We start from the raw sequence: 26,568 nt of genomic DNA on the forward strand, positions 1-26,568 counted from the left end.
CACACATGCTCGCTCGCTCACTCACCCACTCACCCACCCACTCACTCACTCACCCACTCACAGTCAATCAGACACAATCTCTCTCAAACCGTATTATCTTACATACAGCTGTTGGATACAGCCAAAGCCAAGTTGATCTCTCATATGGCCAAGATGGGTCAGCCCATGCTGCCCTTCCCAACAGGAGCCATCTCCGCCCAGCCAGACCACAGTGACTCCAAGACAGAGGTGGGCTCCATAGTGTGTGTGTGTGTGTGTGTGTGTGTGTGTGTGTGTGTGTGTGTGTGTGTGTGTGTGTGTGTGTGTGTGTGTGTGCACCTTCTGTTCTGTATAGAATTGTGCATTCCCACAATTCCAGTTTTTGACCAAGTCAATGCTTTTACTTTGGAACCTGTTTGCCAGGTATGCTGGAAAAGGAGTACAACCTACAAACCGTTGTCATGTTTGACACCCATGACAGTGCCACTGACCTGTTAATATTCTACTGTATCTGTGTCACCCTGCAGGACCCAAGTGAATCTCACCCTTCACATCACTGTCTGTTCCCCCAGCCCGTCCAGATGTCAGCTGCATCCCCTGTCCATGCAGGTAAGACCTCTAGTTCAGTGTCCATATGTTTGGTAGATCCACCAGTCATTTGCTTATATTCAGGGTTATATTTTCTGTTTCAGTGCCTGAGGTCGTTGTGCCAACAGCTGCCCAGCAACCAGTGTTTATGGAGACAGTGGTCCCACAGGCTGTGGACTGTGGTGGGAGCAGTCATGCATTCCAGGTATTGAATTTGAATTGAATAACCAATATTGATCTCCAAAGGGGAAATTTGAAATGATACAATATGCTTACCCCCCCTCCCCTCCCCCTCACAGCCATACCCATCGTTTCAGTCTGCCTTTGGTCCGTCCTACCTTGGTCAGTTCCACCCTCATCATGCAGTTTCATACCAGGGTAATGAAAATACCATTTTTACTGTCACCTTGTCTAAGTGCAGTATAGCAGACATACTATTGTAATATGTTTTCAAGCTTTTATCTAAAACAACATTTGACCCGTCTAGCACCTAGTGATGTCACTTCCTTGTTGATGACAGAGGTGCGACAGCACAACACTGAGATCGGACAGGCTGTGGGGAAAGTGGCAGATAAAATCAATCTGTTGGTCTCCAAGGTCAGCAGTGGACTTATTTGTAGTTCTGGTAACACTTTCTTGTATTGCATTGTTTTGCGTATGACCTCATCATTTCTTTTAATCTCATAATGATCCTGTCAAACTGAGACATTATAAGGGCTCATAACAAGTAACAAAGCATTGTAACAGTTTTAAGTCATGTTAACATATTTTATACCAGGTGGATGAGCTCCAGAAGCATGGTGGCGGCAACTCTCTGGGTCTGTCCTCGGTCTCCATGGAAACAGCCATGATCCTGCACAACATCCAGAGAATCACCCAGGTCAGTCATCTGTCCCACTAATCTACAGTGTCCTCCTCCTTTTCTGCTCTCCCTCATTCTGCACTGGTCTGAAAAAAAGGATTCTTGTCCTGGTCTACTGTCCTTCAACTGCACTGGTGTGGGGAAAAGTAGGATGGGTGAAAGCAATTACCTGATAAGCATTGACCATTGCATGGAACGGCATAACTTCTCCATTTGGGTTCCACAGGAGAACTTGTTTCTAAAGAAGGAGGTTCTGGAGAAGAGCACCCGAGTGGAGGAGCAGAACTGGAAGATCAGAGAACTCCTCGAGCAGAACCAGAGGTTTGAGTGTACAGTACGTCGTGTGTGTGCTTGTTCAATGAGTTCTGTAGATTTAAAAAATATATATATATATATACAGTACCAGTCAAAAGTTTACACCTACTCGTTCAAGGGTTTTTCTTTTATTGTTACTATTTTCTACATTGTAGAATAATAGTGAAGACATCAAAACAATGAAATAACACATATGGAATCATGTAGTAAGGAAAAGAGTGTTAAACAAATCAAAATATATGTTTATTTTTGAGGTTCTTCAAAGTAGCTACCCTTTGCCTTGATGACAACTTTTTACACTCTTTGCATTCTTTCAACCAGCTTCATGAGGAATGCTTTTTCAACAGTCTTGAAGCAGTTCCCACATTCTGAGCACTTGTTGGCTGCTTTTCCTTCACTCTGCAGTCCTACTCATCCCAAACCATCTCAATTGGGTTGAGGTCGGTTGATTGTGGAGGCCAGGTCATCTGATGCAGCACTTATCACTCTCCTTATTGGTCAAATGGCCCTTACACAGCCTGGAGATGTGTTGGGTCATTGTCCCGTTGAAAAACAAATTATAGACCTATTAAGCGCAAACCGGGTACGTATCACTGCAGAATGTTGTGGTAGCCATGCTGGTTAAGTTTGCCTTGAATTCTAAATAAATCATTGACAGTGTCACCAGCAAAGCACCATCACACCTCCTCCTCCATGCTTCACAGTGGGAACCACACATGTGTAAATCATCCGTTCACCTACTCTGTGTCTCAAAGACACGGCAGTTGGATCCAAAAATCTCATATTTGGACTCATCAGACCAAAGGACAGATTTCCACCCGTCTAATGTCCATTGCTCGTGTTTCTTGGCCCAAGCAAGTCTCTTCTTATTATTGGGGTCTTTTAGTAGTGGTTTCTTTGCAGAAATTTGACCATGAAGGCCTGATTCATGCAGTCTCCTCTGAACAATTGATGTTGAGATGTCTGTTACTTGAACTCTGTGAAGCATTTATTTGGGCTGCAATTTCTGAGGCAGTTAACTCTAATGAAGTTGTCCTTTGCAGCTGAGGTAACTCTGGGTCTTCCTTTCCTGTGGCGGTTCTCATGAGAGCCAGTTTCATCATAGCGCTTGATGGTTTTTGTGACTGCACTTGAAGAAATTTGAAAAGTTCTTGACATTTTACGGATTGATTGACTGACCTTCATGTCCTGAAGTAATGATGGACTGTAGTTTCTCTTCGCTTATTTGAGCTGTTCCATAATATAGACTTGGTCTTTTACCAAATAGGGCTATTTTCTGTATAACACCCCTACCTTGTCACAACACAACTAATTGGCTGAAACACATTAAGAAGGAAAGAAATTCCACAAATTTTACTTTTAACAAAGCACACCTATTAATTGCAATGCATTCCTGGTGACTATGTCATGAAGCTGGTTGAGAGAATGCCAAGAGTGTGCAAAGCTGTCACCAAGACAAAGGGTAGCTGCTTTGAAAAATCTAAAATATATTTTGATTTGTTAAACACTTTTTTTGGTTAGTACATTATTCCATATGTGTTATTATTCTAGAATGTAGAATATATATATATATTTTTTAATCCTGGGTAGGTGTGTACAAACTTTTGACTGGTACTGTATAAAAATATTTTATTTTAACAGGAAATATATTACAATGCATACATATCACAGTCAATTTATTTATAATTTGCCAAGGAAAAGGTTTGGAAACCAAAGTTGAAAAAAATAAACATACTCCACATGATTCATCTCATGAGGATAATGTAGAACTCTCATTACTTACACCAATAGAAGTTTGTCCCTAGGGGTCCACCGCCCTGCAGCACCCCAAACCTAACACACCCACACTTCAGGATCTTAGTGAAACATGTGTACTAGGCCAGAGTCAGAGTGACAATCCACAGGACGGTAGACCCCCGGGGCCAGGACAGAGCGGCCTAAAGAGGTATCCACCCTGACATGGGTATGTTTTTAATACCGACTCCTTTTGTCTTACGGTATTCAATACAAGGCCTCCACACCTTATGAAAGTCACCTGGTATATTCTTAATCTGGTAATAAATCAAATGTAGTGGGTCATGGCATTTCTACCTACCCATTGTGGGAGGATAACTAGCCTTCCAATTAATGGCAATGCATTTCTTAGCCGCTGTGAATGCTAGGGTAAGGATACACAGTATTTACAATGAATGGCAATGCATTTCTTAGCCGCTGTGAATGCTAGGGTAAGGATACACAGTATTTACAATGAATGGCAATGCATTTCTTAGCCGCTGTGAATGCTAGGGTAAGGTTACACAGTATTTACAATGAATGGCAATGCATTTCTTAGCCGCTGTGAATGCTAGGGTAAGGTTACACAGTATTTACAATGAATGGCAATGCATTTCTTAGCCGCTGTGAATGCTAGGGTAAGGTTACACAGTATTTACAATGAATGGCAATGCATTTCTTAGCCGCTGTGAATGCTAGGGTAAGGATACACAGTATTTACAATGAGTGGCAATGCATTTCTTAGCCGCTGTGAATGCTAGGGTAAGGTTACACAATATTTACAATGAGTGGCAATGCATTTCTTAGCCGCTGTGAATGCTAGGGTAAGGTTACACAGTATTTACAATGAATGGCAATGCATTTCTTAGCCGCTGTGAATGCTAGGGTAAGGTTACACAGTATTTACAATGAATGGCAATGCATTTCTTAGCCGCTGTGAATGCTAGGGTAAGGTTACACAGTATTTACAAGCAAATAAAACAACGGGAAGATAGAATGTGAATCTGTAGACATCCTGAGCTATAAACAAGATGGTGTGTGTGACAGGTGTATGGAGCAGAGTGGTTTACTGTTGGAACAGAGGAAAGACGTGCTGAAGACCAGCAACCAACAGGACCAGACCAGCCTACTGGAGGCAGAGCAGGGCAAGGTAGGAAAGAGCAGAGGAAACTTACTACACTTACACAGCGCAGGAGAGGGAGAGAGAGTCTCATATGCACACACACTTAAGTCCCACCCCCCACCTCTCTCTCTGTCTCTCTCTCCATCTCAGCCGCACCTGACAGAGTACCTAGCCGCCTCCTCTACCCTGGTCTCCAAGCTTCAGCTGGAGTCGTCCTCTCTGCAGCGCTCTGTCTCTGACCTGCAGACCCAGCTCAGCCAAGTCCTGCAAGACAGGGACAGCCACTGTACTCAGTTCAGCTCATTAGAGAGACTAGTAGAAGGTACAGGACTGGCAGAACCACTGCACTTGGATCTGTTTATTTGAGAGACTACACAATTTTGAATATCTTTTGAGTTGTGTCCAGCGTGCTGGGTGGGCAGGGTTTAAACTTTTGGGAATGGCTATTGGGTCATTACACCATGCTAACTAAAGAGGTGTGTGTGTGTGCGTACAGGGCTAAGGAAGGGGGAGGGGAGGGTGCAGGCCCAGTGGCATGCAGAGAAACTGAAACGTAAAGAGATGCAGCTGACAATCGCCAACACGGAGGAGGAGCTACAGGACCTGAGGGCTGGGAAAGGCAACCTGGACAAGGTGTGTGTCTGTGGAGACGAGCAGGCGGGACCAATGGGTATTATCAGGCTGCAATACCACTGTCCCACACGGTGCCAGTATTCTTCTAATAACTGTTTGGTATAAAAAATAATCCCCTGGCATTTCTTCTATAGAATATAGTACACTTACCCAATTCTGAATATACCCCTTGTTCCCAAAGTGTGCTCCCTTTCACTCACTCCTCCTCATTCATACTAATCCAATGCTTTTAATTCATTGAGTGGGAAGAAGTATAACCTCTGTCGGAGTCCCCATCACACTTCACAGAAGAGAAGGGGAATTAGACTTTGGTCTTGATCTTGTAACACTGTCGGTCTCTGTCAGATGCTGTCGGAGAGGACGTGGCAGTGTGAGCATCAGCGTCTGTCTGAGGAGGTGAGGAGAAGCAGCCAGAAGGAAACTGACCACCTGAGGGCCAGGAGAGGAGAAGTAGATCAGGGGGAACAGGTATATACACACGCTCTCTCTCTCACACACACACACATGATGATCCAGACTAAATACCAGCCATATCAGTTGAAATGTTGCTACATACACAACATTATTATTAATAATTATTTGCATATAATAATGCTTAACATTATGTAAAGCATTAAACCTGCAGGCTTTAAACGTGTGTTTATCTAAAGGTGGTTCTGGATATGGACTGGCAGTATGAGAAGGAACTACATAGCCATGAGCTAGCAGAAATCACACAGCAGAGAGACATTCTGGCCAGGACACTGTCAGAACTACAGGAACAGGTGAAGGACATACTGAGTGTACACTGAGTGTCCCTAAACATTAGGAAATGTAAACGATTCAAACAGTTGAATTCCAATGCTCTCTCGCTCTCAGTATATGGCAGCACAGAGCAGGGCAGAGACCACCAGGAAGCAGCTAGAAATGCTATTGGTTGAGCAGGAGAAGAGACATGCCCAGCAGCCCAATCAGGATGCAATGGCAGAACAGGTGAGTGTTCCAACATTCACCTCAGACTAGTCTGTACATGATTGGAGTAGTGTTTCTTTAATCCTGGTCCTGGGGACCCACCATTTTAGTTTGTCCCTAGCACAATACATCCGATTCCACTAATCACCTCATCAAACCTTTAATTAGTGGAATCAGGTGTTTAGTGCCTGGGCAAAAACTAAAATGTCCCCAGAAATACAGGAGTAGAGAAAGCAGACTTAAATTTTAAAAAATCTACCTTTGCTCTAACAAACTACTCCAATGAGCAACACCAAGAGAAATTGACTTCCAGCTTCTATATTGCTCTCATTCCTACCTCTCTCTGATCAGTGATTGTTTCAATGGTTTACGTGTTCCCTCCAGGTGAAGAGTGTGATGAACGGAGTGTTCCATTCTCTGAGAGGGGAGTTCGGCCTGCACCAGTCATACCAAGGAAGCGATGTCCTAGGAGTCATGCTTAGCACCATCAAGGTACAGTGCAACCAATACCTGGCGTTTCCATTTCACATTGCCCTGCAGATAGGGAGGCTGCACCAACAGTTGATAATCGCTGCTTATGGGTGGTGCCCATGTTAATCCTTTTAACACCATGGGTTGTCCTGCACCAGTAATTTGAATCCAGAGTATGACATTGAGCATGTTGTTAATGTAAACAAGGAAAATATGTTGTGTTAACGCTCCCCATCCTACAGAGTGTCACCCTGGATCTGCTAACAGCCCACAATTCAGAGGAAGAAGAAAAGGTGGAAGAGGAGGAGAAATGGACAAAAGCTGTAGAGTAAAATAGGAGGGATGATGATACAGAGATGAATCGATCCAATGGATCAATACAATGTTAGGTCCTTGTGGTCTGAGGCTCAAGTGGAGGAAGAGTCCATCAATTCGGAAGGCCTAGAAAACAAGGGTGAAGACACTCCAAGTACATCCAGAGAAGAAACACCTTCTAAGGCTTGGACTGGCTCAGAGAATGGCCCAATGCCATCATCTCTCATGGTTCTTATTGAGGAAATGTCTTGTCAAGTACAGCCTCTCGCAGTCCAAATTGACCAATCAAAGTAGATGGAAGTTGTACCTCCCCCACCATTGTTTAAAAAAAAAAAGATTTTGGAAGCTATACAAATGCATTTATTAATGTCCACATTTGTTTTATACCATGTTTATTCATTTTAAAAAAAAAGGTTTTTATTTAAACGGCCTACCCTGGCTAAACCCTATAACGACGCTGGGCCAATTGGGACTCTCAATCACGGCCAGTTGTGATACAGCCTGGAATTGAGCCAGGGTCTGTAATGACGCCTCTAACACTAAGATGCAGTGCCTTAGACTGCTGCGCCACTCGGGAGCCCCTATTAAACACCTTATTTTGGTTTGAGTTAACAATATTAACTTTTGAAAGTGAGATTTTCTTGGACAGTATAACACAGTATGTTCTGGGCAGCTACAAAATATTTGTTTTTTTGTCTTGTAGTTCAGGAATTCATGTCTGAATTAAATGATCAAAACGAACTTTCGCATGTTTGATTTGCGACCAGAGTACTATCAAAATGTAATGTACATTTTATTCAATAAATGTCAGTGCATTAAACGACTAAGATAATGCACTGTCAAATCACAAACCAAGAAAATGGTAGAGCAGATTTTATTTGCATAGGGTTTTTCCATCAAACTACCAGTGAAGAGAAGTGGCGGTAACCGTTACTCCACGTATCCTGCAATAACATTGTCATAAAGTGACAACATGCATGGCATGAAATAATTCAATATAAGCAAGGCTACATGAACATGCCTTCTTTTAATGCATGAATTCCTATGGTCATTATAGCAGGATACGGAGTGTTGCCTAAGTGATGACAACCCATACTTACCAACACTGGAATGAAAGAAGTATACATTAAATAGACTGAAGTGGTTTAACATCTAGAAAGTTCAGCATTTAATGCATAGAAGACCGAGAGCGATGCAGGCATAAATCTGAGGCTGGAGGCCTGACCATGTGATACTCTTAAATTAGCAATATGGTTTCCATCGAGGCTTAGGTCCCAGGCTATGCCCACTGCATCAAATGACACCCACATATGATATTTTATCTGCCCATTTCGTTTGTTCAGTTTCCTTCCAATAGTGTATATCAATCTAAGCAATAAGTAAATATTAAACAGGTGTGTGTATAACATGCTATTGTATGCAGTGTAACTATTATATTTGACTGCATACAAATTAAAGGATATATTCTATACATGTTTCTGTATATATTTACATTCTAGAGCAGCTTTAAGTGATCATGTACCTGACACTGATACTCTTTTCACACCAGTTTGCCAAACCTAACCAGAGATTTTCTTATGACATGGTAGACGCCTAACCAGACCAGGCCCCGGGTTTTCCCGATAGCGATGCAATTTAAGCTTACGAATGTTTTTAACGATGGATCGTTCATATAACGACCGAAGAAATCTCATGTTTCCCAAAGCACTACATTGGGAACATTCACTAAGTGCGTCGTTGGAGCATTTTTTTTTATACTGGTGGGGTCGAAACAAAGGCAGTGCTGCCCTTGGATCAGCTTTCTCCATTCAAATTGTTCCACAATACGACGACGGATCAGCTCCGAGATATCACCATATGGCTGCAAATATTGAGACAGCTTATTCCAATGTTGAGGCTATCCTATAATAATGCACAGTCGTAGCTTTGGAACATCAGTGCGCACGTTATACATTCAAGAGGAAAATTAGACAGCACTAAAATGAGCAAAATATAACTCGATGGAATTTACATGAAATTGATTTACATATTGGCCTATGTAGCCAACACATCTCGGTTTTAATTTGTATCATTCGCTTGTATGTAACAATTGCAAAGACATTGGAAACTTTGTATTTGTAGTTATCGGCGGTCACAGGTAAACATCCGTAGATCGTGTATAAACTGAAAAGGCAAAAAAATGTAACGACGCACTTAGCTGTTCTACAAGTGGTCTGAGGCTACCGTTAAATAACAAGCGTTAAGTGCATCTTTAGTAACGATGGTTTTGGGAAACAACGCTCCTACGACGAAGGTTCTTACGATTCACTTTTAGCCACAAGATGATTTAGGGAAACCGGGCCCAGCCCAGTTCAGCTCAGCTCGGCTCAGTGCGTGAAAAGCCATTGACAGTACATATAGGTGATCTACTGTGGCAAATGCTAGGAGAGAGTATGATAGCGTCTATTGAACCAACCAAGAGAATACATTCAGAAGCTGAATACACACACAAGTTGAAAGTGATCACATAACCAGCTAAGGAACATAACACTTACATCACCACATTACAATTTCAATTGAATATCATTAAATGTCTTCATATTCAGCATATGTTTAACACTCAGATTGTTTGATGGTATCATTCCGTACAACATAAGTTTCCTATAACCTGTAGCATGCTATGTTTACAAATGACTATAAGAGCACTTGAATGGAGAAAGAGAGAGAGAGATCAGAAAAGTGTCATTGGTTACCATTGGATGGATGCGCATAGATATGTATGATGATGCATTTTAAAGGGTGGCCAACCACTATTTCAACTATGAAGAGAGGAGTGAGCCAAGGTACAGTCCCTCAGACAGTTATTTCACTAAGGCAAGACATCTATCCCCCACCACACCTAACAGTCATTGATTGACCTTGTCCCTTTTGGGTCACAAAATGTGAATAAAAAAAGTGACTTGGTTGACAGAGTTAAAGATGAGAAAACAGGCTATTTCCTAGACTTGTATGATAAGAGTTGCAGATATTGCCAGGCATAAGACGAAGTGAGTGCTGGAACAAAAGCCTGCAGGTAGAGTGCTTGTGGCTCTCCAAGGCCACATTGAGGCCTCAGAGGGTTGGAAAGAAGGTCCCTTTAGCCGTGGTAGAGGCGTAGGTGCTGGGCGATGTTGCTGCGACACAAGGGGCAGGTCTGGAGGGCATTGCTGCACATCTGGCAACAGCACACGTGGCCACAGGGCAGGAAGATTACCTGAGACTGAGAGAGAGAGACACAATGAGAGGGAGACAGAATACAATAACTGGAGTGTCTGAATGTCTGCCTGCTTACCCCTGTCTCCATGCACACCACACACTCTGAGCTACCCGGGCCGTCTATGAGGCTGGGGGCTGAGGGGTTGATGGGGGTCAGTGGAGGGGTGGAGGTGGGTGTCTCGCCGGGGGCGCTGGGCAGAGAAGATGGTGACGGGACAGCTTCCTCTTCCTGAGGATCGGCCTTGCAGGCCCCTGGGGGAGAGGGAGAGAATTAGGTGACACAGTAATGGATAAAAAAATGCATTTGTAGCACATTCTATCACCCAATCGTGCAGTAGGTGACTTGTTTAAAGCAGAGTGTGTGTGTACCTTCAGAAGGCGTGGTGGGCTGCTCCCTGGCCCAGTTGAGAAGAGCCTTCTGGATACCCATCTCATTGATTCCCAGCTGGGAGAAAAGAAGAGGGGGGGGACACACAATAATTTGAACACACTGACATTAAAAAGGTGCGACACATTCTTTTTTTTTCTCCAGAAAATGTTTCAAAATTCTACACTGTTCACTCAACTTTAGTTTGAGAGAACAAGCACTGAAGTGTACGATCTAAATCGCTGTGTAATATCTTTTAAATAACAAAAAAAAGTGTTTTTACAGCTCTTTGAAGCTGGTGAACCAAAACCAAAAGTTGCTTTCAGTTTTAGTCCACCAGCTTTAAACAGCTGTAAAAACGTGTTTTTTGTTATTTTAATATGTTTCACAGGGATTTAGATGGTACAATGACTCCCTACACTATTCTGTGATCATTTTCTCACAAACTGAAAGAACAGTGTAGAATTTTAGCAGCCAGGAAATGACCAATTCTACTAGATAACACAGCCTCAAAGTCAAAACATTTTTCCCAGCTTGACAACAGATGCCACTCCGGCAGGAGAAATCAATAGGCAAATATCACAGCCAATCACAACACTGGCAGGTAAGGAATACTGTGAAACACTATCATTCCACTATAACTACAGATATATTATGGACATTTTCTGAAATTACAATGCAGAAATATCCTATGTGTAGCACCTTTAAAACATGTTATGGAATTGCCATGTCTGTGTTGATTCCATGACACAAACTTCATTTTTACACACCTTGCGGAGGTCTTTGGTGGTCATGTGGCGCAGGGCCTCGGAAGTGACTCTGTGGTGGGCCATGATGGGGAGATAGTGCTGGGCTGACAGCTTACACAGCAGACTGACAAGGTCACTCTCCACACCAACCTCCTGAGACAGAGAGACACAGAGAGAGAAGAGTTTAGGTCAATTCAATATCTTTGAGGAGGGGGACAACATTCAAAAAATTATCCAGGGACATTATCCTTCATTAAAAAAACTCAATGCTTTGGAATTTATTCCGTGTATAATTTTTGGTAATATAAAAATAACATACACCATTTAGCAGATGCTACACGACTTTATTGAATGGGCTGCCCCAGCGGGAATCGAACCCACAGAGTCCTGGTGCTGCAAGTGCATGCTCTACCAACAGCCACACAGGTGGTGTATTATGGTGGTATAAGGTAGTGTAGCTACCTGCATGCGTAGCAACAGAGGCTTGGCATCCAGCAGCCTCTGGTACTGGATCAGCCAGTAGTTCTGCTGGTTGGAGTCACTCTTCAGCTCCATCTCCTGGAGGACCTGTCTCAGCTCCACCTCTCTCTGGTCCTTCTCCTTCAGCAGCTGCTGCAGCAGGTCACTGAGAGCCGATCGCTGCTCCCACAGCACCTCCTGCGCGCACGCACACACGTCAGAGGACACTGGCAGTTCCTCATGCAAGTTTGTCTAAACCTCACTAACCTGCCTAATAGAGTTCACCAGAGAAAATAAGAGAATATTTGTATAATAATCCCAATCTATACGAATAATTAGTCACATACCGTCATGCATAATGCTGTGTAATATCTTATCCATACTCAATGCCCATACCCTGTCCTCTTCAAATAAGAGGCATGAAATGTACTCATGGCAGAATGACATGGAGGGGCTAAACCAAGGTAGAATATTCAAGAAAAGAAGCCGGGGTAGGGACCGGATAGAAGCCGGGGTAGGGACAGGATAGAAGCCGGGGTAGGGACCGGATAGAAGCCGGGGTAGGGACCGGATAGAAGCCGGGGTAGGGACCGGATAGAAGCCGGGGTAGGGACCGGATAGAAGCCGGGGTAGGGACAGGATAGAAGTGAGGGGGATCTAGTTTTGTAGTGTATGTAAAATAGTCATGACATAATCTCGTAATTTAGCAGACACTCTTTATCTAGAGCGACTTACAGAAGCAATTTTGGTTAAGTACTTTACTTAAGGGCATCGACAGATTTTCACGTAGTCGGCTCAGGGATTCGAACCAGCAACCAGCAACGCTCTTAACCGCTAGGCTACATGTCAGTGATGTCAAACTATTTGCTTATATCTATGACGTACCTGCAGGTTCTCAGCGTCCAGATTGTGTCTCTTAACCTCCAGTTTAGTCAGCTGCATTAACTCTCCTTCTATTAGCCTGATCTAGAAACATATGAACATAACAGGGAGGTGAGCTGGAGGCTCCGGCAGCAAACTCGGTAGGGGGATGATGGCATGTAATGCAAAAAGCACTGGGACCAATGGAAACCGCATGATTCTACCTTCAGACAAGCAGTCTTCCCCAAACATAAAAACAACAGAAAAGGCTGGGAGGGATCAGCTGTTAGTTAGTGATGGGCTGGAACAAAAGCCTGCACTCCCAGTTGGTTTCTACAGCCTAAAGTTTGTCTAAACCTTGATATTCAACGTGTGTGATTGAATGATACAGACGCCATAGTGGAGATGTCCAAAAATGATTACAAATAAATAATAATGTTGTCAAGGGTCTATAGATCTAACACAGGACTAATACACCTCTGTATTGCCAGATTTGTTGAATAGTGTGTAGTAGTCCTGTTAATGATATAAACATTGAATGTGTGTAATATTGAAAGATACTGAATGTTATATAAAATGACACTTAATGTGTGTATATCGAATGACAGTGAATTCATACTGAATGCATGTTGACGGTGTGTTACCACAGGTACCTGTTGTTGGATGTAGCCGTGCACACTGTCCTTCTGCAGCTGCAGTACCTGGAAGGCTGCCTTCTGCATCTCCTCCTGTAGAGGGCCACAGAGAGTAACTAATGTCAGCTATTTCAACTGGGCTGGGTTTCCTTGTTTTCCACGATTTACAATGGAGTTGAGTGGCGACTTGTGTGGGCAAACTAGAGATCTAACATCACATAGAATGATGTTGTTTTATCAAAAACTTTCAGCACCCAAAGAATAGCCTGCATTTACACAGGACAATGTCCAGCCTGACCACCACCAGTCACCGCTCAACTCTAAATCGTGGAGTTGAGTTTAGTCGGCTACCTGTTTCTATACTCTTTCCAACGTATGATCCAACCTTACCAAAGTGCGATGTCAGTACCAAGTGTTTCATGTAACACTAGACATTCTCACTAGCTTGTGAAAACATTGTAAATCTTTGTTTACTATCTATCTGTTTGTGATGCACATGGCAGTAAATATAGATTTTACCTCCTGTAGGATACAAGCGATGGCTTTGGATTTGTCTAGCTGCTGGAGCGAAAGCACCTGATCGAACTTCCTGTCCTGACTCTCCAGACTACGACGAGAGGAGAGAGGAAGCAAGGTGGAAATGCGTTTCTAATCAGGAACCTCCTACAAAAATAAAGTGCTCAAAGAGAACTACACCAAACAATATCTCATTGATAAAGCATGTGGTGTGTGTGTGTGCGTGCTTTGGTTTTACTATCCTTATGGGGACCAGAAGTCCTCAAGGACAGTAAAACAAGAACAATTCTGACTAGAATTTCACTAGTCCCCACAAGTAAAAAAAGCTATTTTAGACTGGGGTTATGTTTAGGGTTAGGATTAGAATTAAGAGTTAAAATTAGGGTTAAAAAATAGATTGTTGAAAGGGAATCAATTGTTTGGTCCCCACAAGGATAGTAAAACAAACGTGTGTGTCTGTCTGTGTGTACTGACCTCCTGCAGGCCTCAGAGACCAGACTCTGTCTGCGTGAGTCACTGGCTTCCTGCATCAGACGCATAGAGCAGCTCTCTGACAACATCTTCTGCATGGCCACTGGAGAAAGAAAGAGAGAGAGAGAGGAGACAAAGGAAAAACAAAGATAAGACTTTGAGAGACCCCATTCCTTATGCTAACTGCAATCCGTTCAGAGGTTATAGCTTCAATCCACATTGCCCTCCTTCCAAACTTGCTCTGGACCTTTTCTTGGAGACTACATTTCCCATGCTCACCTGCTACCTCTCTCTTCCTGAGTGAGTTGGTCTCTTCTTGTGTGATGGCCGTCAGATGCTCCATCCGTATCCTGCACAGAATAATGGAAAGAAAGACATCTCACACTGCAACAATTCTTTTTCAGCAGTATTCCGTTTTAATATTTTTTTTACAATTTTAATACGTATTCTAGAAGGAAATTCTGGCTTGCAGCTTCCATTTGGCACTGTTCGTAAATAGTCATTCTATTTGGAATATGAGTCAGATCGTTGAGTACCTCAGTCAGTGAAAGAACTGTAATCTTATTAGCTTCTAGGATCATAGATGGATTGATCCAGTAAGGGTGGATCGATAAGAAAGGCTCTCTCCCACTTACCGGTCCTGCTCCAACTGTTGGAGAAACTGTGAACTCTTTCTTTGTCTGAAAAGACAACACACAAACACACAGTCAATCAGAGATGGGAGTTAAGCCTAGAGCGCTTGAGACGCACGTCCAGCCTCAAGACCCATGATTGCAGTCCAAATGGCACCCTATATAGTGCACTTCTCTTGGTCAAAAGTAGTACACTACATAGGGAATAGGGTGCCATTTGGATGCAGAGCCTAGTGCCCAGCTGCCACATTAGTGAACCAAGGTACCCTGGCAATTGTGTGCTATGTCACCCCTATTTAGCCACAGAACACTGACAAAAATATGTATTGGGTAAAGTTTAGTACCAACAACATGGTCTTGTTTGAGACCATTAACTGAGACGGAGACCCAGACTGCATTTATGTGGTCTCAAGACCAAGACCACAAGATCAAGATTAATGATACATGTCAACAAATGTCATCATCCATTATTTTTAGAATCTTGAACACGTCTCCTTTTTCTGCATCTCATTGTCCACTTTTATTACGAGTAAACCTGGCAAACGTGCGCACCCCCCTCCCCCTCCTCCTCGCTCTCTCTCGCTAGTCCTCACCGTTTGTTGTCCAGTAGCAGGTTGTTGATGCGGTTAGCGATGCCCGTCTCGGCCTGGCGGACCTTACCCAGAATCCTCTGCCTCTCAACCTCCTGGAACCTCTGCTGCACTGACACGCCTAGCTCCAGACGCTCCTGTTCCTGGAGAGGGGGAGAAGACATGACTACCTACCGCCGTTGTGCCCTTGAGCAAGGCACTTTACCCCGAAGTGCTACAGAGGCGCTGCTGTGTACTGTGACAGCAAAAATAAATTATATCTGGGGAAATGCACCAAATAAATAAATTATTGTATGTCAACTTTTAATAGGACAATGGAAGTCTGCTTTAAAAAAAAAATAATTATTAAACCCAACACGTTTCAGCAAATGCCTTCATCAAGGTATGACCTGTAGAGGGGAAGAGAAGTGCCGAGGCAGGGAGTAAAGGATTGGCCAGCTCAACTCAACATTCTCTGACATATAGTAATAGGGCAGTGATATTGAAACTTTTTCAGCAGGGAACCCATTTCTTCTGCTAGAGTTCTGGGGACCCCATTTTTTCCCCCAAGAATTTCTTGCGACTTCACCCCAAAACTAATGACACAATCTTAAAAATCGGTACAATTCGATTTTACGTCAACAAATAACATCTCTTATCAAAATGTAAAGAAACCAATAACTACATTTACTCAATAAACAGTGCCTTCGGAAAGTATTCAGACCCCTTAACTTTTTCCACATTTTGTCGGGTTACAGCCTTATCATAAAATGTATTTGTTTTTTCCCCCCTCATCAATCTACACACAATACCCTATAATGTCAAAGCAAAAACTGGTTTATAGACATTTTTGCTAATTTATGAACTGCAATATCAAACTTACATAAGTATTCAGACACAACAGTACTTTGTGGAGCACCTTTGGTAGCGATTACAGCCTTGAGTCTTCTTGGGTATGACACTACAAGCTTGGCACACCTGTATTGGGGAGTTTCTTCCATTCTTCTCTGCAGATCTTCTCAAGCTCTGTCAGGTTGGATGGAGAGCATTGCTGCACATCTATTTTCAGGTCTCTCCAGAGATGTTTGATCGCGTTCAAGTCCGGGCTCTGGCTGGGCCACTCAAGGACATTCAGAGACTTGTCCTGAAGACACTCCTGCATTGTCTTGGCTGTGTGCTTAAGGTCATTGTCCTGTTGGAAGTTGAACCTTCGCCCCAGTCCGAGGTCCTGAGTGCTCTGGAGCAGGTTTTCATCAAGGATCTCCCTGTAATTTGCTCCGTTCATCTTTGCCTCGATCCGGACTAGTCTCCAGTCCTTGCCGCTGAAAAACATCCCCACAACATGATGCTGCCACCACCATGCTTCACCATAGGGATGGTACCAGGTTTCCTCCAGACGTGATGCTTGGCATTTAGGCCAAAGAGTTCATTCTTGGTTTCATCAGAACAGAGAATCTCATGGTCTGAGAGTCTTGTGCCTTTTACTGAGGAGTGGCTTCTGTCTGGCCGCTCTACCATAAAGGCCTGATTGGTGGAGTGCTGCAAAGATGGGTGTCCTTCTGGAGGGTTCTCTCATTTCCACAGATTAACTCTGGAGCTCTGTCAGAGATTGCTCAGTTTGGCCGGGCGGCCAGCTCTAAGAAGTCTTGGTCGTTCCAAACATGTTCCATTTAAGAATGATGGAGGCCAATGTGCTCTTGGGAACCTTCAATGCGGCAGAATTTTTTTTGCTACCCTTCCCCAGATCTGTGCCTGGACACAATCCTGTCTCTGAGCTCTATTGACAATTTCTTTGACCTCATGGCTTGGTTTTTGCTCTGACATGCACTGTTAACTGTAGGACCTTATATAGACAGGTGTGTGTCTTTCCAAATCATGTCCAATCAACTGAATTTACTACAAGTGGATTCCAATCAAGTCGTAGAAACATCTCAAGGATGATCAATGGAAACAGGATGCACCTGAGCTCAATTTTGAGTCTTGTAGCAAAGGGTCTGAATACTTATTAAAAATTAAAAACAGAAATACCTTATTTACATATATTTGCAAACCCTTCTAAAAACCTGTTTTCACTTTGTCTTTATGGGGTATTGTGTGTAGATTGATGAAGAAAGTTTTATTTAATCCATTTCAGAATAAGGTTATAACGAAACAAAATGTGTGAAAAGTCAAGGGGTCCGAATACTTTCCGAAGGCACTGTAATTCTATATATTGTTGTGCCACACCACCCCGGCTCTGAATAACACTGTAGTAAGGCATATGTAGTCTTATACTAAATTAAGTTCTAATGAAGGTTGCCACTGAACGCTAAAGACTATTATGGGCTTTCCAAGGGTCTTTACAATGACTGTGATGGTTGCTATATTAGAGATTGTGTCTGTGTGGTGCGTGTGTGTGTGTGTGTGTGTGAGCCCAGCAGTCACCTGTCTGACAGACAGCAGGATGTTCTCCTTGTGGGAGTTGTTCATGAGGATGAGCTGGTGATGCTCCTTCTGCTTCTGTTCCAGCTGACGCTCAAATGCCAGTTTCTCCTGGTGCTTCTGCTCCTGTGTGTGTGCGTGTGTGTGAGAGACAAAGAAAGAAAGTGATAGAGACTGTCATTAACTCTGAGTCACCAACCATTGAGTGACGATAAAATGTGATTAAAAAGTCTCCTATAGTACCTTTCTCTTCTCAAAGTCATTGAACTTACTCTGCAAATGGAGACAGGGAAACAAGCAGTGTAATCAGTCAGACAGTTATGACAATAATCAAAATAAATCATTACATTGAGATTGTCATGGTGTGTGGGTCCATCTCATGGTGTGTGTACGTGCTTTCATATGTGCGTGTTTGTAAAAGAATGAAAGAGAGAGCTCCTTCATTGCTCTGTGAAAGGTTGGTGTATGTTCCTCTCTAAAAATGGCCCTTGCTGCTCCACAGAACTAAGATGGTTGCAAGGTGACAGCCCAGGCCAGCACTCACCTGCCAGGCCCCCTCCAGGCTGTCCACATCGTCCGGGCTCTGCTTCCCTGAGTCACTCTCCAGCACGGGCAGCAGGAACTGAGACGAGGGGCAGTACTCCTCCCCCAGCTCTGTCAAAACACACACACACACAGACAGATGAGACAAAGTGTGTAAATGAGTGGGTAGAAGTGAGAGTATTGACTGAATTTCCTCTTCTGACTTGGGACTTCCTTATACTTATGTCATGTTCTGTTGCCATTTTCTTGGAAACTGAGCAAGTTTGTTTGGGGTGTCTGAATCAGAAGTCCTGAAATTATGGAATAACTGCACTGTTTTATAGTACAGTAGGGACCACATGTCTACATTGCAATTCCACCAAAATTGTCTGAGTAACACTATACTAATAGTACTTTTCTAACTCACCAGTGCAGAGGAACCGTTGGATGTCCTCAGTCCCCGTGGTGCACACCGAGGCAGGGGGGTAGGACATGAGAGCAGCGTCCAGGGTCAGGCTCTGGTGTGAGAAAACACAGACCGGTTGTTAACAGCATACAGAATGTAAATGAGTGTCATTACAAATAGAGGTCAACCAACTAAATCGGAATGGCCGATTAATTAGGGCCGATTTCAAGTTTTCAAAACAATCGTAAATCTGTATTTTTGGACACCGATTTGGTCAGATTTTTTTTGTTGTATTATTATTATTTATTTTTTACACCTTTATTTAACTAGGCAAGTCAGTTAAAGAACACATTCTTATTTTCAATGACAGCCTAGGAGCGGTGGGTTAACTGCCTTGTTCAGGGGCAGAACGACAGATTTTTACCTTGTCAGCTCGGGGATTCAATCTTGCAACCTTACAGTTAACTAGTTAAACGCTATAACCACCTGCCTCTCATTGCACTCCACGAGGAGCCTGCCTGTTACACGAATGCAGTAAGAAGCCAAAGTAACTTGCTCGCTAGCATTAAACTTATCTTGTAAAAATCAATCAAACATAATCACTAGTTAACTACACATGGTTGATGATATTACTAGTTTATCTAGCATTCGCGAAAAAGGACTGTCGTTGCTCCAACGTGTACCTAACCATAAACATCAATGCCTTTCTTAAAATCAATACACAAGTATATAAACCTGCATATTTGGCTAAAAGAAATCCAGGTTAGCAGGCAATATTAAGTTAATATTGCCTGCTAACATGAATTTCTTTTAACTAGGTCAATTGTGTCACTTCTCTTGCAACAGAGTCAGGGTATATTCAGCAGTTTTGGCTGCCTGGCCCGTTGCGAACTGTGTGAAGACTATTTCTTCCTAACAAAGACAGCCAACTTTGCCAAACGGGGGATGATTTAACAACAGCGCATTTGAGAAAAAAAGCACAATCGTTGCACGACTGTACCTAACCATAAACACCAATGCCTTTCTTAAAATCAATACACAGAAGTATATATTTTTAAACCTGCATATTTGGCTAAAAGAAATCCAGGTTAGCAGGCAATATTAACCAGGTGAAATTGTGTCACTTCTCTTGCGTTCATTGCACGCAGAGTCAGGGTATATGCAACAGTTTGGGCCGCCTGGCTCGTTGTGAACTAATTTGCCAGAATTTTACGTAATTATGAGATAACATTGAAGGTTGTACAATGTAACAGGAATATTTAGACTTAGGGATGCCACCCGTTAGATAAAATACGGAACGGTTCCGTATTTCACTGAAATAATAAACGTTTTGTTTTCGAAATGATAGTTTCCGGATTCGACCATATTAATGACCAAAGGCTAGTATTTCTGTGTGTTATTATTAAGTCTACGATTTGATATTTGATAGAGCAGTCTGATTGAGCGGTGGTAGGCAGCAGCAGGCTCGTAAGCATTCATTCAAACAGCACTTTTGTGAGTTATGCCAGCAGCTCTTCGCTGTGCTTCAAGCATTCCGCTGTTTATGACTTCAAGCTTATCAACTCCCGAGATTAGGCTGGTGTAACCGATGTGAAATGGCTAGCTAGTTAGCGGGGTGCGCGCTAATAGCGTTTCAAACGTCACTCGCTCTGAGACTTGGAGTAGATGTTCCCCTTGGCTGTTGTCGATGTGTTCCTGGTTCGAACCCAGGTAGGGGCGAGGAGAGGGACGGAAGCTATACTGTTACACTGGCAATACTAAAGTCCCTATAAGAACATCCAATAGTCAAAAGTATATCAAATACAAAATGGTAGAGAGAGAAATAGTCCTATAAATACTTTATTAACTACAACCTAAAACCTCTTACCTTGGACTATTGAAGTCTCATGTTAAAAGGAACCACCAGCTTTCATATGTTCTCATGTTCTGAGCAAGGAACTTAAACGTTAGCTTTTTTACATGGCACATATTGCACTAACTTTCTTCTCCAACACTTTGTTTTTGCACTATTTAAACCAAATTGAACATATTTTATTATTTATTTGAGGCTAAATAGATTTTTATTGATGTATTATATTAAGTTAAAATAAGTGTTTATTCAGTATTGTTGTAATTGTCATTATTACAACAAAAAAAATGTTTTAGAAAATGTTTTTAAAACGGCCGATTAATCGGTATCGGCTTTTTTTGGTCCTCCAATAATCGGTATCGACGTTGAAAAAAAATCATAATCGGTCGACCTAAGCAACATTCCTTCTGGCAATGTACGAGTACACACACACACCTCTAGAGTGCGTGCCAGAGCCAGGTCCCGGGGTAACTCCCTCACACTGTTCTCACTCAGGTCAAGTGTGCGCAGGCTGCTCATACGGCCCACAGAGGTAGGCAGCTGACTTAGACAATTACCTATGGAGGAAGATAAAGTACTTTACAAACACAATGCCATACCGACAGACACATACACCAACAAATCCATATCCTATTCAAACTAAGTCAAAATCCATGCATCCTTTTCCTGAATAAAATATACTTCCTAAGTTGGCTTCCCCTGGAAGGCGACCCCATTCAGACCAAAGGTAAACAAACCTTTCACATTGAGGGTCTGCAGAAGTCTGAGATTCCCAATGGAGTCCGGCAGGGCCTTGATCTGGTTATTTTCTATATTCAGCACCTAAGTGGAGGATTCAAAATGGCAGCGGGTGAGCATCCATTTAGGTACAGTATGTTTCCATTGATATCCTTCTGTTATTAAAGCTAGAATCCTTAATGGCTACATCCATTTTTGGACTTAAATATTAATGATATATACTCATTGATTCTTAAAGAATAACTTCTAAATGCCTCATTAGTTTAGTTCAACTGTTGTACCCCATCGGAACACAAAATATAAGCTTGTTTAACTCCAATGTTTGTAAGCAACGTAAATGTAAACAAACACTGAATAGCCTCAAATGATGGTTAAAACTATACATTTGCATCCATAGCTCTGTCTATGACTGTGAGAGTGGTTACATTTCTCCAGCACCATCACTCAGCTTTTTAGCGAAACAGGGGATGGGAGCACAATTTCTTAATGTTTCAGTTAAGGATTCTAGCTTGAAAGGCTATTATATGTATGATGATCTGACCTGCAGGGATGCCAGTTGCCCTATATCGTCAGGGAGGGCGGTCAGCATGTTCTCGTGCAAATCCAACACCTATGAGAAATGGACAGGGAGAGCGGGAAGGGTAAGGATGTACCTCGTTGGAAGGAGTCATCCGATTGAATGTTTGCTGAATCATGCAGGTAATTATGGTTAAGTCATTGACTAACTAACCCCTTATGCTTATTAGGTTAAACACAACTCATCAAATGTAAATCGAGTCAACAAAAAAATACTAGTTCCTTCAACTCGTAATATCACTAAATGTACATAGTGATCAACTAATAACAGGTATTCATTTTGAAAAAGACTGAATGGAATTTCTAATGTTTGTTTTTTTCCAATGTAATGACTGTATAGTCGTGTTTGATGTGTCCTTCGTGCTCATCCAGTACAGTACATGTCTTGCCCCATCTAATACTACTAGTGTCTAATGTAATGCTCCCATTGTCCATACCTCGCATCTTTAGTGATGTTTTTGTGGTGTTTTTGTCCTGTGCAATGTGCAGTGTCCTATGCAATGCTTAGGCCTACTGTGTCCTATACAGGCTAGGTAATGCCTACTGTGTCCTATACAGGCTAGGTAATGCCTACTGTGTCCTATACAGGCTAGGTAATGCCTACTGTGTCCTATACAGGCTAGGTAATGCCTACTGTGTCCTATACAGGCTAGGTAATGCCTACTTTGTCCAATGCAATGTTTTGTCTTCAAACCTTTAGTGTGACCAGAAAGTTGATGCAACAGCCTTTGGGCACCATGGACTTCAGTTGGTTTCCATGGAGAATGAAGACCTTGGTAGATCAAAGAGTCACACAGAGATGTTATTGGCTTACCAGTGTTCTAAAGAGCAACACTTCTGCACTTTGTACCTACAAGCTTGAGATTAGGTCAATTCCATTCAGAAAGTGATATTAAATTAAATTCATCAAGTTCCTTTATCGACCCAGACTTCCACATATAATTGGTAGTCTTACCTTCTTCTGTAGCACCTTGCATATGGAGAACGCACTGGTTGGAACCTGACCAGAGGGGACACCAGACATATTTTCCTCTTCATGTCAACAAGACGATCAATGTTTTTTAATAGCTACATGATGCTGATAGTACTGCTGTCATTTCAGAGATTAGATTTTACTTTGAAGAACTTGGTATACTTAAAGGCACACGTGGAAGTTTTAGTGTTGACTAGACTACAAGATAGCCCACAAAAAGATTCTTACATTCTCCTGTCCTCCATTTACAACATGACTTGAGCGTTAATTTATCATTAATACCTGCTATACTACACATCTATGCAAATATGTAGACCTACATCACACTTACCTCTGTGAGCTCACAAGCGGAGATGTCCAGAATATCACCAGCCCCTACTTCTTTAGACTGCCAAAACAAAGAAGATGTCAATGCAAGACCTGATCATAGATCAGCACTCCTACTGTGAGACACTCCTACTGGGAGCATGAAAACCAAAAGTGCTGCTGACTTCAATACCCGGATTACTCACATACACAGAGAGATAAAGCTCCTTACCAGGCACAGTTGATGCTCCAGACGCTTCTTGGAGTCCTCACTGGGCTTCCTCTTTCTGAAGAACAGAGGCATCCTGATGCCTGTCTGTCCTTCTGCCAGTCTGTCTGTCTATATATCTGTCTGTCTGTCCCTCTGTCTGTATGAGGCTGAATTTGTGCCCCCTCCTCTCGGGTATTGAACTCCGAGCAGAGGGCAGATGGCTTGAGGTTTGAAATGACCCGTGTGGAGAAATCAGTCTCACCAATACTGTAGAACAGAAAAATACATTGTTAATGTTCACATAACCCTTTTTCAGCATACTCTCGTTTAGGAGTTATTGTCAATACATAAGTTAGGCCTAAGAACAATATAAAGACACAGAAACACACAAACCAACAAAATCACAAAAAAATGTGATGTTGCCAAAATACGCTACTGTATCAACAAAACATTACAGTTGTCGTATCTAAAGGTTAGAATGACTTCTATAACTAGCTAGTTTAACCAGCTGAATGCCTCTATATGGTATAGCTAGCTAATTTAGCTAGCAACAATCCGGTTGACAGAGCAAATTCTTCTAATGATGTATAATAGCTACTTAAAGTAAGCTAGCCTTAGCTAGCTAACAAGTTACCACAGTTTTCTAATGTATGATTTAACTGGCTAACTAACGTTAGCTTTCGGCTTAGTCATTTTGGACAAACCTTTAACTAGAAACGACTAGTTTTGGGATAAATCCGAATTGGAGTCTGAATATAACGTTGAGTACGCAGGTCAATATTCAGATAGAGACATAGTTTGCCGTTTTTATTTGATGGTTATTCTGTTTGTCTGTTTTTGTTTAGTGTTCCCGTTGTCAAAATGAGTTCTGCCCAATGGGCGGATTCGATTCTGCTGAACCGCTGGGCACCGGGCATAGGCTGGTCACGTTACCGGGCCAAAACGGGGAGAGGCGCGCCCCTCTCAAATCGAACAGTAATCTGCATCGCTCCGTCATTTTGGCAATATGGTGCATCGTCCAGAAACATACATCTCTTTTACATTAAATACATTTTTGAATTGTCTAACTATTTTTCATTGGGAAGGCATATAAGCGTTTTGGGAAAACACAGAATAATAGTAATTAAGTCATTTTTGTTTTGAGCCGACATCGCAGTGGCTTTGAACGGGGATTTAGAAATCCTGACAAGCGCCTCACTATGGAACTCCCAATCACGACCGGTTGTGATACAGCCTGGATTCGAACCAGGGTGTCTGTAGTGATGCCTCTAGCACTGAGATGCAGTGCCACGCGGTCTAAGAGCCCACACAGAAGCCAGACCAATGCGTCATTGGTCCAGGGTCCGTGCTATCCGGAATCCTTCAGACGTCCCAATGCCACTGAAGTTGACATTTTAAATGGTACGGGTTACAAATCGGATTAATTATCATAAGGGCAAAGATTTGTATAACTAAACCAAGATAGACCACAGCCCGTCGTTTCAAATTGGAACAAATAGTGAGCAAAACAAGCAAGGAGGTGGGCAGAGCCTAGCGACATCCTAATTGGCATGTTCTAGTAAACATATTTCTATGTGCATATTTCCGTTAGGGAACGTATACTCTGAAGTGCGCGTGTGCAATAACACAATTCGACTTGTCACTCCTAAATAACACAATTTTGTCAAACTTTGGCAAAGGGTAAATTCAACAAAACATAGTCCACTCTGTGGATAACATATTTTAGTTTTGGGAACAGAAAATTGTATTGAGATCAAATGTTTCGTCGATGAGAAAATGTGCATAATGTCGTCCAAAATCCATCTCGTTCCATCTTCTCCCACTGCCGACCACTAGGCTTTCTTGGTAGTGAGTGGAAACACCTTCTTCTTCTATGAGGTTTAACGGCGGTTGGCACCAAATTTCTTGCATTACCGCCACCTACTAGACTGGAGCAGTGTTGCCAGTTTAGAGGCAGGTTGATTTGTTGCTAAAAGTTGCTAAATGACGTTGTGATGTCATTACGTAGAGTACACAATAACTTTACTCAAATTGACTGGCCAATACAGCGAAAAATATGATTTGACATTTGTTCAGGTACAGACTCCCACTATTTTCCGTTCTTCTGGCTGTACAATTTTGATTGAGACGTGTTGATTTATGTTGTAAATTCTGTTCAAGATCAAACATACGTGACCAACTATATTCATTGGCTTAGGCTCGTCGAACCTGTTCTACCAGGTGGCCTGCTGCTCACAATGCACTTTTGCAGCCAGGCACGTGTGTTGTGACTGAGTGTGTGACAGAAAATAGTTTTTGTGTAATTTAGAGGGAAAATGCGTGCATTTTAGCATTTGAGTCACTTTTCAAATGTTGCTAAAAGTTCCAAATAAAAAAATGTATGTAGCTAAATCTGTTGCTAGGTACTGTTTGAAAAAAAAAGTTGCCAGGTAGTCTGAAAAGTGGCTAAATCTAGCAACAAAATTGCTAAATTGGCATCACTGGACTGGAGTACAACTCCCTTATACTTTGCTTGAAAAAAACATGTACTAAATAAATACCTTACCATCTAACACTACACTCATTTCTAAATGATATAAATTCAAATTAACACCACCCTACTCCACTAATTACATGTATTTTTTCCCCACCTCATGCCATCCTGAAAGGATGGGACCTCACCACTTAACACACCCCGTAACTCTTCTGACGTCAAGTCTCGCACACCCAAATCTCTCTGCAGCTGCCGCCACAACCTCCATTTTCTGCGACTTCAGTTCCATCCCTACGGTACAGTTGAGTGGAAACGCCAAGCGGATGCTTCACATTTATACATCCGGTGAAATATCTGGCTCATTATTCAGTCTGTGGTATGGGTAAGAGTATTTTTTTATTAACAATAAATCAATACAGAGAGTACATGAGGGAACACAAGTATATATAGATTATATACAATGGACAATTGAGCAATTGACAATTGAGCTATTACACAAGGACCTTAAGGGACATACATACACTTATAATTCTAACAGCTTTTTTGTTAGAGTATTTAATTGTCTTAAAATACAGTTAAATTTATTTTTG

The 26,568-nt window shown here is 42.3% G+C and overlaps 2 protein-coding genes across 5 annotated transcripts in view; one reads left to right on the plus strand and one right to left on the minus strand.

Moving 5' to 3' along the window:
• The window catches only part of fkbp15a (FKBP prolyl isomerase family member 15a), a 30,017-nt gene extending 22,978 nt beyond the window's left edge, over positions 1-7,039 (plus strand). For 2 of the 3 annotated variants that reach the window (XM_029647518.2, XM_065017258.1), the window contains 15 exons: positions 109-228; positions 507-588; positions 672-772; positions 867-945; positions 1,055-1,164; positions 1,346-1,447; positions 1,656-1,750; positions 4,565-4,667; positions 4,791-4,962; positions 5,137-5,273; positions 5,619-5,741; positions 5,924-6,037; positions 6,132-6,245; positions 6,609-6,716; positions 6,938-7,039. In XM_029647518.2, coding sequence (XP_029503378.2) covers positions 109-228; positions 507-588; positions 672-772; positions 867-945; positions 1,055-1,164; positions 1,346-1,447; positions 1,656-1,750; positions 4,565-4,667; positions 4,791-4,962; positions 5,137-5,273; positions 5,619-5,741; positions 5,924-6,037; positions 6,132-6,245; positions 6,609-6,716; positions 6,938-7,027 — 1,650 coding nt within the window. In that variant the 3' untranslated portion in view covers positions 7,028-7,039. The remainder of the gene's footprint in view (positions 1-108; positions 229-506; positions 589-671; positions 773-866; positions 946-1,054; positions 1,165-1,345; positions 1,448-1,655; positions 1,751-4,564; positions 4,668-4,790; positions 4,963-5,136; positions 5,274-5,618; positions 5,742-5,923; positions 6,038-6,131; positions 6,246-6,608; positions 6,717-6,937) is intronic. The other variant, XM_029647526.2, reaches the window with a different exon arrangement.
• An 829-nt stretch (positions 7,040-7,868) lies between these two features.
• Positions 7,869-26,218, minus strand: lrsam1 (leucine rich repeat and sterile alpha motif containing 1). Of its 2 annotated transcripts, none has more exons than XM_065017259.1 (24): positions 26,136-26,218; positions 23,527-23,772; positions 23,320-23,376; positions 22,971-23,015; positions 22,710-22,787; positions 21,981-22,049; positions 21,439-21,523; positions 21,137-21,258; positions 18,874-18,964; positions 18,469-18,578; positions 18,168-18,197; positions 17,928-18,050; positions 15,528-15,667; positions 14,938-14,982; positions 14,582-14,652; positions 14,306-14,405; positions 13,835-13,922; positions 13,334-13,408; positions 12,705-12,785; positions 11,823-12,017; positions 11,382-11,513; positions 10,614-10,689; positions 10,321-10,496; positions 7,869-10,248 (listed from the first exon to the last, which is right to left on the minus strand). In XM_065017259.1, the coding sequence occupies exons 2-24, from the start codon at positions 23,596-23,598 to the stop codon at positions 10,126-10,128; spliced, it is 2,184 nt and encodes a 727-aa protein (XP_064873331.1). In that variant the 5' UTR covers positions 23,599-23,772; positions 26,136-26,218; the 3' UTR covers positions 7,869-10,125. The 2 variants fall into 2 exon arrangements, with proteins under 2 accessions (XP_064873331.1, XP_029503401.2); XM_029647541.2 differs by lacking the exon at positions 26,136-26,218 and adding an exon at positions 24,210-24,503.
• Positions 26,219-26,568: the final 350 nt, after the last annotated feature.

Source organism: Oncorhynchus nerka, linkage group LG4 (genome assembly GCF_034236695.1).
Source record: "Oncorhynchus nerka isolate Pitt River linkage group LG4, Oner_Uvic_2.0, whole genome shotgun sequence".
Classification (NCBI taxonomy): Eukaryota; Metazoa; Chordata; class Actinopteri; order Salmoniformes; family Salmonidae; genus Oncorhynchus; species Oncorhynchus nerka.

Bases quoted from the DNA above. Each gene is read 5' to 3' on its own strand.
- lrsam1 (XM_065017259.1), bottom strand. From the start codon at position 23,598: ATGCCTCTGTTCTTCAGAAAGAGGAAGCCCAGTGAGGACTCCAAGAAG. The intron at 23,016-23,319 runs GTAAGTGTGATG...CCCTCTGGTCAG, and splicing joins CCGCTTGTGAGCTCACAGAG to GTTCCAACCAGTGCGTTCTC. The intron at 18,965-21,136 runs GTGTGTGTGTGT...TTCTCACACCAG, and splicing joins CTCTGGCACGCACTCTAGAG to AGCCTGACCCTGGACGCTGC.